This window comes from Lineus longissimus, chromosome 5 (assembly GCF_910592395.1).
Source record: "Lineus longissimus chromosome 5, tnLinLong1.2, whole genome shotgun sequence".
In the NCBI taxonomy this organism is placed as follows: Eukaryota; Metazoa; Nemertea; class Pilidiophora; order Heteronemertea; family Lineidae; genus Lineus; species Lineus longissimus.
The window spans coordinates 23608701-23630297 of NC_088312.1; the positions used below are offsets into that span (position 1 = coordinate 23608701).

Consider the following 21597-nt stretch of genomic DNA (forward strand, 5'->3'; position numbering starts at 1 on the left):
TTCCTCCCTCTGTAACCAGCATCTCAAAATGGACATGAGAAGGTTGTCCAGCTATTGTTGGATAAACATGCATATATTGAAAGTAAGAGAGACAAGTGGGCTCCTCCTCTCTACGTTGCATCTCAAAATGGACATGAGAAGGTTGTCCAGCTATTGTTGGATAAACATGCATATATTGAAAGTAAGAGAGACAAGTGGGCTTCTCCTCTCTACGTTGCATCTCAAAATGGCCATGAGAAGGTTGTCCAGCTGTTGTTGGATGGAGGTGCATGTATTGAGAGTAAGGCGATGTTGGGAGCTTCTCACTTCTACGAAGCATCTAAAAATAGCCAAGAGAAGGTTGTCCAACGAAGGTTGGTAAGAGGTGCATATCTTGCATTTGGGACAGACAAGTGGGCTACTCCTCTCTACGTAGCATCTAAAAATTGCCATGAGAAGGTTGTCCAACTATTGTTGGATAGAGGTGCAAAAATTGAGAAATCGACGAACCCATTCGCTTCTCATCTCTACGCAGCATCTCAAAATGGCCATGAGAAGGTTCTCCAACTATTGTTGGGTGGAGGTGCAAAAATTGAGAGAAGGAACCATTTTTCTTCTCCTCTCTACGTAGCATCTCAAGGGGGCCATGAGAAGGTTGTCCAGCTATTGTTGGATAGTGGTGCAGATATTGGAAGTAAGACAGACAAGTCGGCTACTCCTCTCTACGCAGCATCTCAAAATGGCCATGAGAAGGTTGTCCAACTATTGTTGGATAGAGGTGCATATATTGAAAGTGAGACAGACGAGCGGGCTTCTCCTCTCTACGTAGCATCTCAAAATGGCCATGAGAAGGTTGTCCAACTATTGTTGGATAGAGGTATAAAAATTGAGAGAAGGAACCATTCTTCTTCTCCTCTCTACGTAGCATCTCAAGAGGGCCATGAGAAGGTTGTCCAACTATTGTTGGACAGTGGTGCAGATATTGAGAAGCTTCCTCCCTCCGTAACCAGCATCTCAAAATGGACATGAGAAGGCTGCACCTTAGAGGCATAGTCGATTAATATTCATACTAATTTATATTCATGACGTCATTCTCAATTTTCATTGGTTCTTCCAAATAAGGCTCGACGAATGAGCATCGATGATAAGTCTTCCGGCAACAAAAACACGTGCTTAGCGCAATAACAGTTCAGAAACATTTAGTACAGGGTAAACCATAATGAATGTAACAAAATGAATGTTTTGGATTGTATATTATGGTCCGTATATCATGGTCCATTGGTCCAGGGCCATGATGAGGGGGGGGGGGAGAGCCACACCCCTCTTTTCCCAAATCTACATGGAAAACATGAGGTCTCAGGGAGGAGGGGGGGGGGGGGCAGTTCTCAGTCCACACTATTATTACAGGGCTTTGTACAGCCCTTCGAGTATAATACGCGGGGGGGGGGCAATTCAAAAGTAAAGTTCCTGTTTATAACATGATAGTCCTTGGTGAAAGTGTAAGGTCCCATGATGGGGAGCACTCAGTTCATATACATGTATGTTGTTCACCAATATTCTTTGGGCCCTTTGTTCCAAGGCGAAGAACAAATATAGAACAAACAATAAAAAATATTCCTCTCTCTATTTAACATTTATTAATGAACAATCCCAACAGATATTTTAACAGAGATTCAAAAAACATATTGTTTACTACAATAAGTTCTGGTTCAAGTGCCTTTGATTTTGCAAAGAAAAATCCTAAGACTTAGAGGCCAACAATTGGACCTTAGAACTAACCCTTATAACTGATAAATGCTGTAATAAATACAGAGGTGACTTCGATGATTACAGAGATCATATTGAAAGGAATTGCCAGGTAATTTACCAACTTGAGACTGATTTATTTCATATTTTCTACTTAGACAACCTGCCACTGAGGCTGAATGACAGGCTCTTCCGCCATTTTGAACTCCCGCGAAAAATGTGACAGATAAACAGTGCCACGTGTGTATCTATTTTTATAACTATGTCACGTGACTATGCCTCTAAGGTGCAGAAAAAAATGCCTACCGTTCCAACACCAGAAATCCCGACCTGAGTCCAATGCGCATGCGTAATATCAGAGATTAGCTGCCCCAAACAAGCTAATAGAAAATGTATTGCTGGCTACTGCTGGCAAAGCATTAATGTTAATGTCAGGTGGAGTTGTGCAGTGACGCATTTTACGAATATCAGGTTCGATACCCTGTGTACCTAGCTACATTCGTGCTAAATTTTGAGCGATTTTGATAAAACTTTTATGGTTACGTGGTATTAGTGAAATTTGGGAGCCATTTTCGCCTCTCGTACGATCAAATTTGGCGTTTTCATGAAAACAGTATAGTTTGGATGACGCTGTGTGCTACCCTTTATACTGATATATTTTTTGATGGGTTGGTTAAAACTTTTATAGTAACATGGGGGTCTGAAAAATGGCAATTGTGACATTATGGCATTTTGGTTACTAAAAGCAGGAAATCACCCGCTTTGAATTTAAAATCTCCACTGAAAGTTATTCATCTAATTAAAGAGGCATATATACTGTATATACTGTCTCTTCTTTTGAGGTGGAAATTATTTTGATAAGGCCTAAATGTAATGATATATTGTAATATACAGGGCAAATGTATATGAAGGCTGGTTCAGCTACAGGTAATGGGTGGCTATTTTTAGAACAAAGGGAACACTAGCGCTGTTGGCCTGGTCAGCTAGTAGTTGCCGGATCAGGGGGCAGATTACTGTTTCATTGGGTACAATGAATCTAGGTAATAAAGGTACAGGAAAAAAGGTATGGAAAAAGGTACGGTAAAAAAGGTACAGGAAAAAAGGTACAGGAAATAAAAGTACTGCAAATAAAGGTACACAAAATGGCATATATAGGTAAAAAAAGTTACACATTTTTCTTAGAATATTATTCTCTTCAACTGGTTTAGACTCGGCCTATGTCTTGCCCATTTTTCTTCATCTGTGACTAAGGTGGTGCCTTTAAATAGTTTAATACATTGCGGACAATTTTGTTACGGAGTGAATTTGAATTTGAAGTTATCAGTTAACCCTTTTGCCGAGGGAATTGTCCTAGAATCTTTACAATCATCATGATCTTGATAGCCGTGTTTTCACTATTGAAAACCATAACGGTATACTCGAAATTTGATATACCTATTTCTAAGGCCTATGCAATGCCTATGCAACAAATAAAGTTAAAGTTATGAATAGAAAAAGAGAGAATTCAAACAATATTCCCCAAAAAAATTGTGTGCCTTTTTTACCTATTTATGCCATTTTGTGTACCTATTTTTCCAGTACCTACTTTTCCGTTACCTTTATTTCCGTTACTTTTATTTCCTCTACTAATATTTCCGGTACTTTTATTTCCTGTACCTTTTTTTCCTGTACCTTTATTTCCTAGATTCGGTGCCTGGGTCTTGTTTTGATGTGACTGTGTAGTAATCTGAATTAATGTAACAGAACTATATTTTGGGCTAGGACTAGTTGGGATGTTCACCTCCTTTTCTATTGAAATTATTGTGTTCTTACACTGTTGGGAATGTATATAAACTGGGTTTTTGGTAAGATTCTTGTTGGTTAAGTAAGATTCTTCTTAGCATTTGAGAACCGGTGAGAACTGTTGAGATCCAAGTAGTTACCTGCTCATTTTATAAGAGTCTAGAGTTCATTTGAGGCACCAATTCTAAAGTCTTAGTAGTATTTTCAGTTGCTTGGTAATGTACTATTTAATCCATTCAGGCTTTTTAACTGTACAAACATGTAATCAAATCATCTTAAATCTAGTAAATACGTCACAGAGCTGTCAATCGTTGTATATATTTATATTCTTCATGTGCTATCAAGTGTACATAGTGTTTTTGTTCCTTATTCAAAAAAAATCAAATAATAATATAACATTTTTGTTCATACCATACAAACAACGAATGTTGAATTACCTGTTTGTAATGTAACTTGCTCACACCTGAAAATGTCATTTTGATAAAAAGGGTGAAATAAATACTTTAACAACAAAGTGAGATTCTTAAGTGTGGCAAGCCCCGAGCTGTGCATACAACCTCTCTTCCGAGTATAAGTCATAGCGCTGTACTCATCTATCCCCCTTTGAAAGTGTAAGTCATAGCGCTGTACTCATCTATCCCCCTTTGAAAGTGTAAGTCATAGCGCTGTACTCATCTATCCCCCTTTGAAAGTGTAAGTCATAGCGCTGTACTCATCTATCCCCCTTTGAAAGTGTAAGTCATAGCGCTGTACTCATCTATCCCCCTTTGAAAGTGTAAGTCATAGCGCTGTACTCATCTATCCCCCTTTGAAAGTGTAAGTCATAGCGCTGTACTCATCTATCCCCCTTTGAAAGTGTAAGTCATAGCGCTGTACTCATCTATCCCCCTTTGAAAGTGTAAGTCATAGCGCTGTACTCATCTATCCCCCTTTGAAAGTGTAAGTCATAGCGCTGTACTCATCTATCCCACTTTGAAAGTGTAAGTCATAGCGCTGTACTCAGCTATCCCCCTTTGAAAGTGTAAGTCATAGCGCTGTACTCAACTATCCCCCTTTGAAAGTGTAAGTCATAGCGCTGTACTCATCTATCCCCCTTTGAAAGTGTAAGTCATAGCGCTGTACTCATCTATCCCCCTTTGAAAGTGTAAGTCATAGCGCTGTACTCATCTATCCCCCTTTGAAAGTGTAAGTCATAGCGCTGTACTCATCTATCCCCCTTTGAAAGTGTAAGTCATAGCGCTGTACTCATCTATCCCTCTTTGAAAGTGTAAGTCATAGCGCTGGACTCATCTAACAAAATAGTCGTATGATTGGGGACCTTGTTGTTGTAGACGACAGATTGTAAACTGTGCATACATGAGTGTTTGAAATGATGAATCAGGACGTTATGTATATATGTATACGCATATAAATAAATATCCATGAAAAATCCATGTATTTTCAAAGAAGTTAGTTCTTTCAGTTAATCCAAACAAAATGTTTCACGTTAAGACTGGACGACTTTGTTAAACTAACGTCCGTTTTGAACAACCCATCCCTACGTTTTTAACGTTTCTTATGTGCTGATCAATTGGCTAAGACCAGGACGGTTGATGCGACAAAAAAGTGGAATGTCTATCATCTTGACGGCCCTATAAAAGATAAATTCGACTGCGACCAGCTGACATAGAGATTAGGTTATGGCGACTGGCGATAGTCATCCATGGAGGACTGTTGGAAGACTACAAGCCACTTCACATAGGCAGTGTAGACGACTGTGGGCTTTTTGACTACCCTGGGGAGGGTTACCCTTCACCATGCCCCACCATCTCCCACCATCTCCCATGGTCTCACTGAGCTCTTTGAAGACTTCAAGCCACTTCACATAGGCAGTGTAGACGACTGTGGGCTTTTTGACTACCCTGGGGAGGGTTACCCTTCACCATGCCCAACCATCTCCCACCATCTCCCTGGGTCTCACTGAGAGACTTGCGGAGAAGAAAGAAAGGGTAACCTAATCAGATCATCTAAATGAAAGAATGTTAGACCAAATTCCAGAGCGGCCCTATATTCTCCAGGCCCATCCTATTCTTGGCACAACTTGGCCAATATCGGTCCAATATCGCGCCGATGAACCGAACGACATTGGGCCGATATCGGCTGCCAGTATCGGCACGTGGTCGTGGCCGACATGTTCTTGCTAGCTCGGGAACTCCTTTTCTAGATTTTACGGGGTCAGAAATATCTCACAGGTAGTAAACACGGCCCTGCATTAAGTTCGGGAAATATCCGATTCTCTTTGGGGATGGACGGCATGAAACAGCGTCGGCATCACCGGTACCGCCACGTATCACATCGGAGATGATTCAATTCGGTAATGATCGGAAACAATCAGGCAACCCCCTTGACGGATGACGACATATGAACAGCATCGGCATCACCGGCATCGACACCAGACAGGTTTCATTCGGTATGTATCGGAAACGCTCGGGCAATCTACGATTCCTCTTGGCTGGATGACGTTGTATGTTTCGGCTGCCAGTGCCGATGCCGATGCTGACGGTCAGCGTTTTGGTTGCCGACTGGTGATACGGCCCATGCCCTAGTGACTTACTCCTTTATTGGTTTGGGGTTGGTACTATTTTGTGGTGGCAGTGAATCTTCACGTCAGACCATTCAAGGCAGTATTTTGGCATGACAGGGCGTTTTAATTTATTTATTTTATTTCTCCCACGATGCCACTAAACAGTTATTAGTTATCTCAGCCCTCTAGCGGATGCGGAAAGAACTATATTTATCACAGCGTGATAAATTTTATTTATCACGGATTCGGTGGCATTCGAACCAGCGCAAGAAGAAAAAACAATTGGTTCATCGCCCAAGACCACTGAGCTACCGAAGTACAATTGGAATCGAGAGAGCGGTAGCCGGTACATATTCAGCACGGTTCAGCAGTTCAATGTGCTCATGATGTGTCGCAAGCAAAACCCACGGGTGGGGCGGAAGTTTCAGATTTGTTCCTGCGTTCAGTGCTATGAGACGGCCACCTGTCCTGCTGGCATGCATTTCAAAGAATCAAAGAACATAGTACAATCCTTTGTCCCTGGGACATTCTATCATATGACTTTTAAAACTGTCACAACGGGTTCCCGGACTTTATGCTATAAACTAATGTATTATCTCGCCAGTACTTCCCTTCTCCGCCTGCACCAGGCCATGAGTGACCCCTGATTTCCAGAGGGACCTATCACACTCAGCAACGCCGGCAAGAAAAATAACGAAAATAACAATGCGATGCCGATAGTGCAAAAGATAAACGTTCCAAACTGCATGAAGAAGTTGATCTGCGCAAACAGCATGAAGAATGAGGAGCCCAGGGTAGTGATGGCACCGGAAATGACGGAGATTCCCACATGACGTAAACACTCTTGTATCCGATCATGGCGGGTATGGTAGTCGGAGAGCTGGAAGCCTTCGATCACGTGTACGATGTAGTCGACGGCTAGCCCGGCCACGAAACACATGTTGAGGGCGACTAGGGGCTGAAATAAAGATGAGGCGAATGAACATGTAACGCTCGTTACACTTCGGCTAAATAACTAAGAGCTCATCACTTACTTGTTCATAGAACTGCGTTGAAGAAAGAGAACCTTATGTATTTGTGTCAAAAACCTAGTGAGAATCGGGTTCATAGTCAGAGGGCGACTCTAGTCATACTCACCCCGAGCTCCCAGTCCATCAGCGGCATGAGACCGATCACACACACCACATTGCCACTCAGCGTGATGAGAGATATCACAGCCAGGATGATGTTTCTGGTGGTCACCAGCAGGAGGGTGAACGCCAGGGCCAGCGATACGCCAACACCCGTCACTGCATTCAGCACTAGTCGCTGCAATTTACAGGAATCACAAGTAAAGTCTCCATAACACCAGCGTGAACAACATTAGAAGTCTAAAGAAGCCGCAGGCCTGAGCCTTCTTGGTGATGTCAAGGAGAAGGCCTACCGAGGGAAAGTGAAAGTGGCGGCTCTACTTCATCCATATGTATGTTTTTCACCCAGACCCAGCATTACTTATCATCTGACAGTGCAACTACAAAAAATATGCTCAAGTGCCGTTTTCTTTCAATTTTAGGGAATGAAAAAAGCTCAGCGAGGAGGATGAAAATTGCATTCGGACAGATACGTCCGATTCTTCTCACTGGCTGACTGGGCATTCGGATACATATTCACATCAGCCCTTGAGGAGGCCGACTTTCATCACGGGTACCGAGGCCTTGGTCGTATACGCTTACCCTTTTCAGGTTTAATAAGAACCAATTCTCGGCCACTTGGAAGCCTCCTTTCAGGCCCTCGGGCAAGGTGGACACCTGAAACGAGATCAGTTGTATCCATAGCAGATCATCTTGATCTGAGATTAAGAGCCTGCCTTAAAGCTGAACTGACACTTTGCTGTCTGCCTCTTGTTCAGAACCAGTCTCTGGTTGCGCTGAAAACACACACACTGATACCATTAGCATTATGACAAAAGGGTCATGTGAAAGAAATGATTCACAATAAGTCAGCCGGATAGTATCAATCTGAGAAGTTATTTCTATTTACCTTATTGTCCATGTAGGTTTCCCAGTTGTTCATGAGCTTGATTCCCTCATCTATACCAATGGCCATGATGGATTTGGAGGTCGGTACCACCATGCCCATATAGCGGAGGTGACGGTTATACAATGGTTCCCCTGAAAAAGGAAGACATACAAATGATGAGATTTCCATAGTGCCAAAGCCTGTTGCACTTGGCTGCAACCCTCAAACCGCTTCCCATCCCTACCTATTCCCTTTACATAAATGACTCAGGCTCCACTCTCGTTGAGTATCATCAATCCCAGAAGCAGGCACGATCGTGTTCAAGTTAAACTTCAACATCATTCTGTGACCATCTCTGCCCGCTCTGTCATAGTCCCGGGTGGACAGAAGTTGGAAAATAATAGTGAAGATTCTGAGACATGTCACTCGTCCCACATTCTAACTTAGTGTAGCAAATATCCTTAAATATAATGTCGATTTATGCCAAATGAACAACCTGATAATCGTCGGTACGATAGTCCCACAAGAATAGACAAGGCAACTTGGGGGTAACCAGAGACCAGAGGAAAGAGAACCATATTGAGCATATCTGCATTAGAAAGAGATTCCGAAGGTCACTTCTGGGTGTAAGAGTGAGGAGAGGAGCCGACGTAGCCTCGGACCAATCTGCAGCAAAAGTTAAATTGAATTGAAAATTGGAAGATCGGTTAAGATCAGAAGCCTCAAAACACGCAATACATGGACTCCGAGACCAGCATTGAGAGACACGTTCAAGATGACCTGTCAGAAGCAGAGTGGACCTGTCAGAAGCAGAGTGGGAGGCAGTAAGAGTAAGGGTTGGGAGATCAAACTCCTTTCACTGCTAGGGAAGATACTAAACGGATCATCCAAGAGAGACTCAAGAAGGCCGTCGATTAGAAGCTCCGAGGCGAGCAGTTAGCCTTCCGAACAGATCTTGTTGTGAACCAGATCGCTGCAGAGCAGATCCGCATCATAGTGGAACAGTCCATCGAATGGAACTTGCCTTTTTCATCGCCTTCATCGACGAAGAGAAGGCCTTTGATAGTGTTGACCGAGACGTGCTATGAAAGCGCCTAAACCACCATGGATCAACCTCATCAAGAAAACCTACGAGAGAAATTTATGCAGAGTCATACATGACGGACAGCTTACTGAGGGCTTCGAAGTCAAAACAGGTGTCCGCCAAGGCGGCTTACTGTCCCCATTCTTTTTTCTAATTGTGATCGACTGGATGGAGTGTACCACAGAAAGAGGAATAACAGGGATGCAATGGACACCTGCAAGGGTACAGCTAGACGACCATGACTAGGCAGATGACCTCGCCCTCCGTTCTCACAGGCAGAGACAGATGCAGGACAGGACCAACATTCTAGAACAGGAATCATCTCCAACAGGGCTAAAGATTCATGGATGACGGCCAGGTCAAACTGTTGACAGGGAAATACTACCAGACACACTGCCACAATGAAATGCTACTTGACACACTGCCACAATTGGTAGAAGAGCTGGAGGAAGTCAACTTCTTCATCTACTTGGGCAGAGTCATCGACAAGAAGGGCGAGTAGAGATTCCGATTACAACGTCATTGCAAGAATCGACACTCATGACCAATGTTCCAAATGCTGGCGAAGGTTTAGACCTCAAGGGAGTATTCCACTCACCCCAAGAACCGAATCTCGATCAGAATCATGGCAAGTGACAAAGAAGATGATAAAGAAGATCCAAACAGTTGTCAACAACTGTCTGCGAAGAATCCTCCATCCTGGCTGCAGCATGTGTCGAACCAATGACAGTGGGAGAGAGCTCAGCAAGCCCAACGGAGAAGATCCTCACACGCGAGGGGAGATGTATCGACCACACCTTGAGGAAGCATCACCAGGCAAGACTAGGACCTGGAAAAGAAACAGAGGAAGGCTGGTCGAGGAACACCTGGCAGTGAGACAGCAAAGCAGATGCGAAACTGATGGTATACAGTTGGAGAGGAATCGAAAAGTTGGCGGAGCTTTATTTGTTGATGGCCTATTATGCTGCTAGGTATCGACAAGGCATTGAGTAATAATGTCAACCGTGACTTGAATGACGCACCGTTGTATGAGCCGATGGTCTCATTCAACTCCTTGTCTGTAAGATTCTTGAAGCCCGCAAGTTGCTTCAGCTTCCTACCGTAAGCAGTCTTCTCCACAAAAATCCAGAGCATTGTCTGAAAAAGCAAGTGATAAGAGCTTCAGCTTCATCGAGGCGAAGATATATACATGAACACCGTCGCCGCCCTGGAAAGTGCGTACGTTTACCTGGCACAGCACGTTTACCTGGCACAGATTGAACCTTTGCAATTTGATTAAGGTTGCTGTGTTCAGACGGCACAACTAACTACATCATCATCGGATCAGTATTGAGGGCGCACGGCCTGAGATGAATGGTCCTACTCGCTGAAAACGAGCAACAGATGAACATCTCATTGAGATCAAATCTGAGCTTTCAAAAAATAAATGATCCTATTATATCATCTTATTCGCAGCCACCTTTGGCATACTGGCCTTACCTGAAATGGTGTTGTGACCTTGTCAATGTCAATATCCAGCCCTCCAGCCAACTTCACCAATGGCAGGAAGGACTGTAACCTCTCCTTCGTTAGAGGCAGGGTGAGGTTGATCATGAATTTATTCGACAGACCGCGCAGATACATGTCGAAGGCCTCCATCATACAATAAACCCTCGTCGAACGATTTTCACTCAAACCAAGTTCGTCGATCATGGAGGAATTGGCATTGCTCAACGATCGGCACACGTCCTGGAAAATAAAACATTACGTAGGACTTGTCGAGTTCTGTTAGCCAGTGGGACTGAGGAACAACGATGATGTTTAGCAGCAGACACGTGTTGATGGAGTGAATTCCACCTAGTTAATGAAAAGATGCAAGGTTAAACTCTGAAAAGACAACAGCATTTCCCAATGTTTTCCCAAATCAATACGACGAGGAAACATGCTTTTGCCACAAGTGCCATAATCACATCACCACAGTTGGATTGTACTCATGTTCGGCAAGGAAAGTGACCCCTGCATGCAGACGACCCTCGATAACTACATATCATTGGCCTCAGTTCTAAAAGTATCTGGATTACGTCTACTAGTCCAACTGTCTCAATCATTGAAAAGGCGCAGGAACAATACGCATCATGACTGAAACGGTTGTGACTAGACTGCCATGGTCATTGAACAGTCCTAGGACTCTGTCATGTGGCATGTAATAGGACTCTCCTAACTGAGAGAGTTGCAAGAGGATAGACAACAACTCTACCAATAATTGATCCCAAAGTCGTCCTAGAAATGTCACATGGAATCCACTTACGAGAAGAGCCATCTGGTTTCGAGGAGACTCGAGCAAGAATTGGTCGTCCATCGCCTCCTCCCCGGGACAAGGCTTTAGGTAGTCATATCTAAACGACAAGGAATTGCAAGATTTCATAAAATACCAACCCTCTCTTACTGAACTGATGTCAAACGCGACACAGGAACAAACGAACCTCGAACGCCTGTCATAGGACATCGACGCTAAAGTTCTTACATCCAAAATCGTATAGAAAATCTCCTCCAACATGTGAAGTTCGTACTTTGATAATAACAGTTGCTACAACTTCCTTCGACATTGTGTGACCGAAAGGATCCTCTTCTTTTCCTGCTGCCGCATACGAGCGACGATAAAAGGATTATTGGCGACTGCCTAAAGGAAATGCACTAACCAGCGAGAGATGTCAACAGTTAGTAGCGCAATTGTTTAGCTATTGTCGCCAGGAGTAGCCCAGGATTTTGTAGCTCGTTTGCGATTATCAGCCTACCTTAACTTGTTGCATGAGGACATGTCGCGAGGTTTGAAACCCCAAACAAGGAACACCTTCATCTTGAGGTCGTACGCGTTCTGTTTGAACTCCTTCGACGCCTTCAGTCGTCCCTGTTCAAACGGGCTGTTGGATCGTAAAATCTGACTCTGGAAAATGTCAACGATTGACATATTAATGTGATGTGATCGGAGGAGTATATAGTATTCGTGCTGGTGTGAAGCGATCTTAGACGGCAAGGTCCTAGTCATTGATAAAGGTTTTCAAATATTTTAATCGTTGTGTAGCGATTCGTCATCAAATATGGTAAGAGTAATTCATCCTTCACCAGTAAGACTAAAATCCTCGATGGTCCGATGGCCGATCATCTGCCGATCTGACTTTTTCATTGGATTTCATCCATATCGCAGGTCCATCGCTTGCAGCACTCTGTCAACCGCAGCTTAAACTCGAAATGACGCAGGCCGAAGGACAAGGATATGGGCGAAATGGTTGGTCAGCCCATCGACTATCCTTTCATGGATGCTTACCGTTGCAGAGTCTTCAACTCTCAAATCAGCCAAAGACAGGCTCATCCCTCCTGTGAAGATCACAAACGCTGCTATAATCACGAACCTCCCATATCTGTGCGTAATCACGTCAAAATACATCCCGCCAAAAAACTTCAAAATGTATTTATGAATCCCTTTCGTGCAGTCTCTTCTTAAAGCCAATCTCGATTTGCCGAATATGTTTTCATGGGCTAGAATCACAGTTGGGAAGAAGGTCATCACAGATATGTAATTAATGAGTACAACTAGACCAGATAATGTCCCGAATGAGCAAAGAGTGAGTAACGAGGAGAAGGAACTCACGAAGAACGCCACCATTGTTGTGAGTGACGTACTAAACATTGCCACGCCTGCTTTCTTGAAGCACATTGAGATTCTTTCTTCCTGTTGGTCGCATTTTCCATCAAGCCATTTCCAAGTGTCAACAAAGATGAAGATGTCGTCTGCTCCAATTCCAAGGACAACAAACAATGACAGCAGGTTGAAGATGCCGAGGTATTTGAAGCCGATGACGCAGTTGTAGACGAGGTTGGCGGCGAGGATGCTGGTCAGGATGCTGGAGATGCCAAAGAATGTTATCCAGAACGAACCGGTTTGAAGCCACATGAAAGCGAAAATAAACAGAACACTGCCACAGAAGAGGTAGAGATCACTTCCTAAGATTGTTTTAAAGATCGTATCCGTGTAGAGATTAAAGTTGAAATATGAAAGAGTTATTCCTTTTGGTTTGAGGATTTTGTCGCTTAGTTGATCTGCTCGCTTTAAGAATTCGCGTCCCCATGACACGAGTGGAAGGAATGTTGTCGCATTAGTATGCACTCTAAAGTATGATCTTGTGATATGAGACGTTGGAAGCATCGTCACAGGGTTTATACTACCCGATTTCGCCAGGAAGAAATCCGATGTCACATTTTTGCGAATGTGGATTAGGTCGTTCTCAAAGACATCCAAAACCGACGCTTTTCTCGGATTTTGGTAAATGCAAACGCGGTTATTCCCCTCCATTTTGTCGTTAAACTCTTTCAATAATTCTGTCTCAAATTTCTGAATTGTTTTTAAATATGTGGGAATGAGGATGTTTTTAACTTCAGCATCCGTGTCGTAAATCAGATCAGACGATTGACTGAACCACCACCATTTACCACATTTGTTTACATCGGAACGCTTCATCCGAGCATGCGCTGAGCGTGATCTTAAATTTGATTGGTTTACGACAAACGGATGTTGCGCAGCAAACGAGTTGGCGGCATCAGGTTCGAATAAATCAAATGCAAATGGTGAATCTGGTGAATATGGTCGATGTATAACGTCACTAAACATCAAATCGTGATAGCGACCAAGAGATTCTCCCATGTGAGCTGGAGAAAACTGTCGAGCTTTGAAGTAAACATTGCTGTCATGATAAGGTGCGACGAAATCCATATCATGGTCGGGGTGGTTGTTGTCATGAACGCTTCGCCTCCTCCGTTTTTTCGGATACAAATCTTGGACTCGGATGTAGAACGCTCCCTTTGGATCTTTTTGGGTCCAGGCCTGTAGAAAGAACAAGCACCTTATTGAACAACGTCATGATCTTTCTGGGCAACTGCTTGGCACACTGATTAAGTTAAACGGCCATTTAGGATTTCGGTGACCATCTTGAATTTAAGACATAATGTAGCATTGATTAGTGTGTTTAAAAGAGAATAGTTTCAGGATCACATAAATACAGAGAAATCTTGACTGAAAAGAATTTCATCTTGGCAGATTATGAACCTACCAGGAATCTCGTGTACATGACATCATTCAGGTCGTAAATTGGAAAGCTCTTGACCACGAGGTGGATGACGTCATATCCGCTCAGGTACAGAACGAGGCTGACAATAACTACGATCATGTGGAGAGAAGCTGTTATTGCTGCAAACAGGAAAATAGTGGTAGTGGTCATGATGTGCCGAGATCCCGGATGTGGCCCTCAAACCCGACTTGGACACATCAACAGTAATGATGTTCGGGGTACCATGGAATATCTGGGAGACTGATGGGCTACAAAGGACTGGAAGAAGATGCTTGGTTTGAAACCTACGAGACTGCAAGAACCATCGGGGATCGTGCTCCTTGCACTGCCACGGATACTCGACGGGATCACCCCAGAGAGACTTAAGGAAGCCGCGGATGAGTAGCTCCCAGATGAGCAGGCAGGCTTAAGGATTGTTCGTGTGCACACCCTCCGCATCTTAGTGGAACAGACATGGAATAGAACTCGCCTTTGTTCATCACCTTCGTCGACGACAAGAAAGCCTTTGATAGTGTTGATCGAGACGGACTACGGAAGCTCCATGACTGCTAAGGGATTCTTCTTGTGAGAGAAAGTTGAGAGTCGTCATACTTGTCATACAGCTTACTTTTGAGTTTAGAAGTGAAGACAGGAGCTCAACTTGAGCATTAAGCGTGCCACATAAGGAAGAAGAAATCGGATAAATGGACACTCTGAGTACAGCTAGACTACCGTGACTTGGCAGATGACCTCGCCCCCTTTCTCCTTTCAGGCCAGCACCCTGCCTGGAATCACCACCAACATGGTAGCGGCAAGACCACACTGCAGACAGTGCAGGCTACTGCAAACACTGATATTATATAGTCTTGGCGGTAGAGCTCTGGAAGAAGTTCACTCCTTCATCTACTGAGGCAGTATCATCATCAACAAGGAGTGTGGTTCAGGCAAGAATCGGCAAGGACAATGAAAGGAGTAGGTTGTATTCTACTCGCACAGAGACCTGAATCTTCATTTCAAAGGTCAAGTCAGTCCTACTCTATGGCTGAGAAACATGGCAAGTGACAAAAAAGATGATGAAGAAGATCGTAACATTTTGTCAACTACTGTCGTCGAAGAATCCCCACATATACTGGCAGCAACATGTGTCAAACCTCGGACAACGAGAGCTTAACAAGCCCCAATCCGGGAGGAGATCCTCACAGGAAAGTGGAGACGTATCGGCCACACCAAGCCACAATCCGGGAGGAGATCCTCACAGGAAAGTGGAGACGTATCGGCCACACCAAGCCACAATCCGGGAGGAGATCCTCACAGGAAAGTGGAGACGTATCGGCCACACCAAGCCACAATCCGGGAGGAGATCCTCACAGGCAAGTGGAGACGTATCAGCCACACCAAGCCACAATCCGGGAGGAGATCCTCACAGGCAAGTGGAGACGTATTGGCCACACCAAGCCACAATCCGGGAGGAGATCCTCACTGGAAAGTGGAGACGTATCGGCCACACCAAGCCACAATCCGGGAGGAGATCCTCACAGGAAAGTGGAGACGTATTGGCCACACCAAGCCACAATCCGGGAGGAGATCCTCACAGGCAAGTGGAGACGTATTGGCCACACCAAGCCACAATCCGGGAGGAGATCCTCACAGGAAAGTGGAGACGTATCGGCCACACCAAGCCACAATCCGGGAGGAGATCCTCACAGGCAAGTGGAGACGTATCGGCCACACCAAGCCACAATCCGGGAGGAGATCCTCACAGGAAAGTGGAGACGTATCGGCCACACCAAGCCACAATCCGGGAGGAGATCCTCACAGGAAAGTGGAGACGTATCGGCCACACCAAGCCACAATCCGGGAGGAGATCCTCACAGGCAAGTGGAGACGTATCGGCCACACCAAGCCACAATCCGGGAGGAGATCCTCACAGGCAAGTGGAGACGTATCAGCCACACCAAGCCACAATCCGGGAGGAGATCCTCACAGGCAAGTGGAGACGTATCGGCCACACCAAGCCACAATCCGGGAGGAGATCCTCACAGGAAAGTGGAGACGTATCGGCCACACCAAGCCACAATCCGGGAGGAGATCCTCACAGGCAAGTGGAGACGTATTGGCCACACCAAGCCACAATCCGGGAGGAGATCCTCACAGGCAAGTGGAGACGTATCGGCCACACCAAGCCACAATCCGGGAGGAGATCCTCACAGGAAAGTGGAGACGTATTGGCCACACCAAGCCACAATCCGGGAGGAGATCCTCACAGGCAAGTGGAGACGTATCGGCCACACCAAGCCACAATCCGGGAGGAGATCCTCACAGGAAAGTGGAGACGTATCGGCCACACCAAGCCACAATCTGGGAGGAGATCCTCACAGGCAAGTGGAGACGTATTGGCCACACCAAGCCACAATCCGGGAGGAGATCCTCACAGGAAAGTGGAGACGTATTGGCCACACCAAGCCACAATCCGGGAGGAGATCCTCACAGGCAAGTGGAGACGTATTGGCCACACCAAGCCACAATCTGGGAGGAGATCCTCACAGGAAAGTGGAGACGTATCAGCCACACCAAGCCACAATCCGCGAGGAGATCCTCACAGGCAAGTGGAGACGTATCAGCCACACCAAGCCACAATCCGGGAGGAGATCCTCACAGGCAAGTGGAGACGTATTGGCCACACCAAGCCACAATCCGGGAGGAGATCTTCACAGGCAAGTGGAGACGTATCGGCCACACCAAGCCCCAATCTGGGAGGAGATCCTCACAGGAAAGTGGAGACGTATTGGCCACACCAAGCCACAACCCGGGAGGAGATCCTCACAGGCAAGTGGAGACGTATTGGCCACACCAAGCCACAATCCGGGAGGAGATCCTCACAGGCAAGTGGAGACGTATCAGCCACACCAAGCCACAATCCGGGAGGAGATCCTCACAGGCAAGTGGAGACGTATCGGCAACACCTTGAGGAAGCCCACTTCAAACATCACCAGGCAAGACTTGGTATCCACAAGGGAAAAGAAACAGAGGAAGGCCGAGGAACACCTTGCATGAGACACCATAACAGATGCGAGACTGATGAGATACTGTTTAAAAAGCTGGCAGAGATGGCGGCGTCGTGTTGATTGCCGATCGAGACCTCAACAAGGCAATACGTAAATATATGCCACTTTTTTGCATACTTGTGTCGCAACTATCCCAACAACAAGCAAGTTTTGCATTCTGCCGGCAGCGAAAGGGTTACCGTAGGACAATCTTAACCCAAATAGTGTAAATCATTTTTCTCATGTTTACTGTGAATGATGAATGTGAATGTACAGGGAGATAATAGGATGTTAACCAATTATCTCACTGTGGCGTGCTATGATTTTCTAGAGTCTATCCGGAGGACCAGTGTAAGTTATGCGTTTGCATGGTACATCATATCATCTATCTCCAATGTCTGGACAATAGGCGTAACTTAAGTTCTAATCGATCCGGTTCAGGTCTACTGAATCTTTACTCATCGTTTCTATTCACAACCGGTTGTTACAGAAACGATTACATAGAACTGGACCGGATCTCCAAGAACGTACGTTACGGACTGAGTCATCTACCACACCACGGATGTAATGCAACCAGACTGAGTCATCTACCACACCACGGATGTAATGCAACCAGACTGAGTCATCTACCACGCCACGGATGTAATGCAACCAGACTGAGTCATCTATTTAACAACGGATGTAATGCAACCAGACTGAGTCATCTACCACACAACGGATGTGATGCAACCAGACTGAGTCATCTACCACACCACGGATGTAATGCAACCAGACTGAGTCATCTACAACACAACGGATGTAATGCAACCAGACTGAGTCATCTACAACACAACGGATGTAATGCAACCAGACTGAGTCATCTACCACACCACGGATGTAATGCAACCAGACTGAGTCATCTACCACGCCACGGATGTAATGCAACCAGACTGAGTCATCTATTACACAACGGATGTAATGCAACCAGACTGAGTCATCTACCACACAACGGATGTGATGCAACCAGACTGAGTCATCTACCACACCACGGATGTAATGCAACCAGACTGAGTCATCTACAACACAACGGATGTAATGCAACCAGACTGAGTCATCTACTACACCACGGATGTAATGCAACCAGACTGAGTCATCTACCACACAACGGATGTAATGCAACCAGACTGAGTCATCTACCACACCACAGATGTAATGCAACCAGACTGAGTCATCTACCACACCACGGATGTAATGCAACCAGACTGAGTCATCTACCACACAACGGATGTAATGCAACCAGACTGAGTCATCTACCACACAACGGATGTAATGCAACCAGACTGAGTCATCTACCACACAACGGATGTAATGCAACCAGACTGAGTCATCTACAACACCGTGGATGTAATGCAACCAGACTGAGTCATCTACCACACCACGGATGTAATGCCACCAGACTGAGTCATCTACAACACCGCGGATGTAATGCAACCAGACTGAGTCATCTACAACACCGCGGATGTAATGCAACCAGACTGAGTCATCTACAACACCACGGATGTAATGCAACCAGACTGAGTCATCTACAACACCGCGGATGTAATGCAACCAGACCGATGTGCACCTTTTTTTGCTAAAGTAAGGTTGAAAAGTGTTCCTCACCAAACATAGTCTTTGGCCGCCTGCACATCCAGCGAATCCAGAGCATGTGGCGTTCTTTTGGGCAGGTTCTGCTGGGCTGTTCGTGGGGAGGCTCCTCGAGGAGGAGGTGGTCATCATCCCTGCTCCCACCCTCCAACTCAATGAGTTGATCATCGCTATCAGAACCTGGATGGCGGCCTCCTTCCATTACTACCTCCTGAAGATGTGATGGATACATTAGCAGGAGGCTTTCTCAGACTTTTTAACGGTTTCTATAATTTAGATATTTAATATAAGATGGACCCATTGCGACCTCAGCTATGACAGAAAGCCGCAGTCATCCTTCTCATTGCCAAGTTTAGGACAGTCACAACCAGAATACCGGGAAAGGATAATGCTTACCATTCTGTACTCAGAAAGTCTTGAAAAGAGATTGTCTCCGCTTCTGCAGAGGATCAATACCAACTATCGAAAGCAAGATGAAAATTAATTCAAATAAGTCGGTTTGCGTTGCAACAATCAACATGCCGGCAGGGCACATTATCGCTTAGTACTTATTCTTTTTGTTGTCGATATCGTACATGCGATATAAACTGGACTTATCGAACACGTCTTGTGTAAAAGCGACTTGATAAATCTTGTTTATTGTCATTAATAGTCCCGCTTGGAACTGGCGACAACGGTTCTTCGGCGACTATGAGAAAGTCTTATAAAAGTTAACCTAGTTTTCTCATTGTGTGAAGTTTCTATACATGTGGCTATCGCAGTCCGAACAACTGTCGAGAGAAAGACCTCTTCATAATTTCATGTATAACATGATATGATTCATGCCTACATTCAACGAATCCTTTAGACCGTGAAAGGCCTCGTCTCCAAATAACAACCAGGTGTGTGGGGAAATTTGTCCGCAGACTAATTTTAAACGAGGCTATATTTTAGTGTAAGTGAAATATTCGATCAGTGTCAACACTGAACGAGGAGACAGCCTTTAGATGATATCGTGTGGCAATGTCGCCCCGGCAATAAAGAAGCTCGGGGGGGAGGCTCTGCAATCAGGAATTGTTGACATGTGGTTGTGCCCCTATTCCGATGTACATGTATATCTGCAGCGCCTGTCCCATCCAGTCTGGCTGTGTAGTATCCCCCTATGGTCTGGTTAAGACAGAGTCTCAACGTGTCCCGATGGAGCAACCTTGCTTCCTTAGGTCCGGGAGTGGCAGTATCGGCGCTATTGGCAGACAGACGACGGGCGCATGGTTGGTCCACTGCGTCACGACCTGTTACAACCAGTGGTTGTACTGGTTCCGTCACCTTGTGACACGGTGCGACTGTCACAACATGAGCAATATTAAAAAGGAACACACCTGCCTCAAGATGTTACATCCCGAGACAAGGCGAGACAGTCACAACCAGACCAAACGAGACATGCATGCCGGCTGCACCGCGATGAGACTGTCCCGGCCAACCAAAGTAAGAGGGACATGCCGGTTACGCCGCGGTGAAACTGTCACAACCAGAGCAAAAGGGACATAACTGCTCCTCCGTGTGACACAATGAGATAGCCACAAAATGACTCAAGAAGCAGATATTTCCGTTCCGCCGTCCGACATACAAAGACTGTCACAATGAAGCCAAAGCGACATGGCTGCTGACCATGCGCCTCGGTAAAGCTATTACAACTTGAGTAAAACAGATACATGTATGGCTCTGCAAACGTGTGACACAAACAAAACCTCTCATTTCTTCCTAAAATGCAAAGAAAAGCAGTCGTTTCTTCCTATAAACGAAAGAAAGCATGTCGTTCCTTCCTCGAAAACAAAGAAAGGCTGCCGTTTCATTCGAGAAATGAGAGAAAACCTCGTTTCTTCACGAAATGCAAAGAAAGGGAGTTGTTTCTTCCTATAAATGAAAGAAAGGCATTCGTTTCTTTCTCGAAAGAAAAAAAAAGACAGTCGTTTCATTCGAGAATCGAGAGAAAACGCAAGGAGTGTCCACGACTTTTCAAAGACAATAGAATCTATTCCCACCGCGGGACTCGTCACAACCAGACCACAGGAGGGGACATGCCTGCCCCACAGTGCGCCTCGATCAGGGAGGCAGTCACCATGATAAAGAGGTGTCTGCCAAGGGAGGTCCCATGACTGTATATTCAAAGACAATGGAATCTATTCCCACCGCGGGACTCGTCACAACCAGACCACAGGAGGGGACATGCCTGCCCCACAGTGCGCCTCGATCAGGGAGGAAGTCACCATGATAAAGAGGTGTCCGCCAAGGGAGGTCCCATGACTGTATATTCAAAGACAATGGAATCTATTCCCACCGCGGGACTCGTCACAACCAGACCACAGGAGGGGACATGCCTGCCCCACAGTGCGCCTCGATCAGGGAGGCAGTCACCATGATAAAGAGGTGTCTGCCAAGGGAGGTCCCATGACTGTATATTCAAAGACAATGGAATCTATTCCCACCGCGGGACTCGTCACAACCAGACCACAGGAGGGGACATGCCTGCCCCACAGTGCGACTCGATCAGGGAGGCAGTCACCATGATAAAGAGGTGTCTGCCAAGGGAGGTCCCACGACTGTATATTCAAAGACAATGGAATCTATTCCCACCGCGGGACTCGTCACAACCAGACCACAGGAGGGGACATGCCTGCCCCACAGTGCGCCTCGATCAGGGAGGCAGTCACCATG

The 21597-nt window shown here is 45.5% G+C and overlaps 2 protein-coding genes across 4 annotated transcripts; one reads left to right on the forward strand and one right to left on the reverse strand.

The window, feature by feature from the left end:
• The first annotated feature begins 286 nt into the window (after positions 1-286).
• On the forward strand, positions 287-1322 carry LOC135487649 (ankyrin repeat domain-containing protein 29-like). The gene has a single exon (XM_064771678.1). It carries the CDS (start codon positions 289-291, stop codon positions 1006-1008), a length of 720 nt encoding a protein of 239 aa, XP_064627748.1. The 5' UTR covers positions 287-288; the 3' UTR covers positions 1009-1322.
• A 4303-nt stretch (positions 1323-5625) lies between these two features.
• On the reverse strand, positions 5626-19446 carry LOC135487627 (uncharacterized). Of its 3 annotated transcripts, XM_064771619.1 has the most exons (12): positions 19300-19446; positions 18919-19114; positions 14237-14373; positions 12457-14010; positions 11927-12075; positions 11440-11527; positions 10632-10880; positions 10175-10289; positions 8090-8220; positions 7783-7857; positions 7208-7378; positions 5626-7028 (listed from the first exon to the last, which is right to left on the reverse strand). In XM_064771619.1, the coding sequence occupies exons 1-12, from the start codon at positions 19300-19302 to the stop codon at positions 6663-6665; spliced, it is 3234 nt and encodes a 1077-aa protein (XP_064627689.1). In that variant the 5' UTR covers positions 19303-19446; the 3' UTR covers positions 5626-6662. The 3 variants fall into 3 exon arrangements, with proteins under 3 accessions (XP_064627689.1, XP_064627690.1, XP_064627691.1); XM_064771620.1 differs by lacking the exons at positions 18919-19114; positions 19300-19446 and adding an exon at positions 14724-15274 and having other exon boundaries at positions 5627-7028; XM_064771621.1 differs by lacking the exons at positions 5626-7028; positions 7208-7378; positions 7783-7857 and adding an exon at positions 7869-7976.
• Between the last annotated feature and the right edge of the window lie 2151 nt (positions 19447-21597).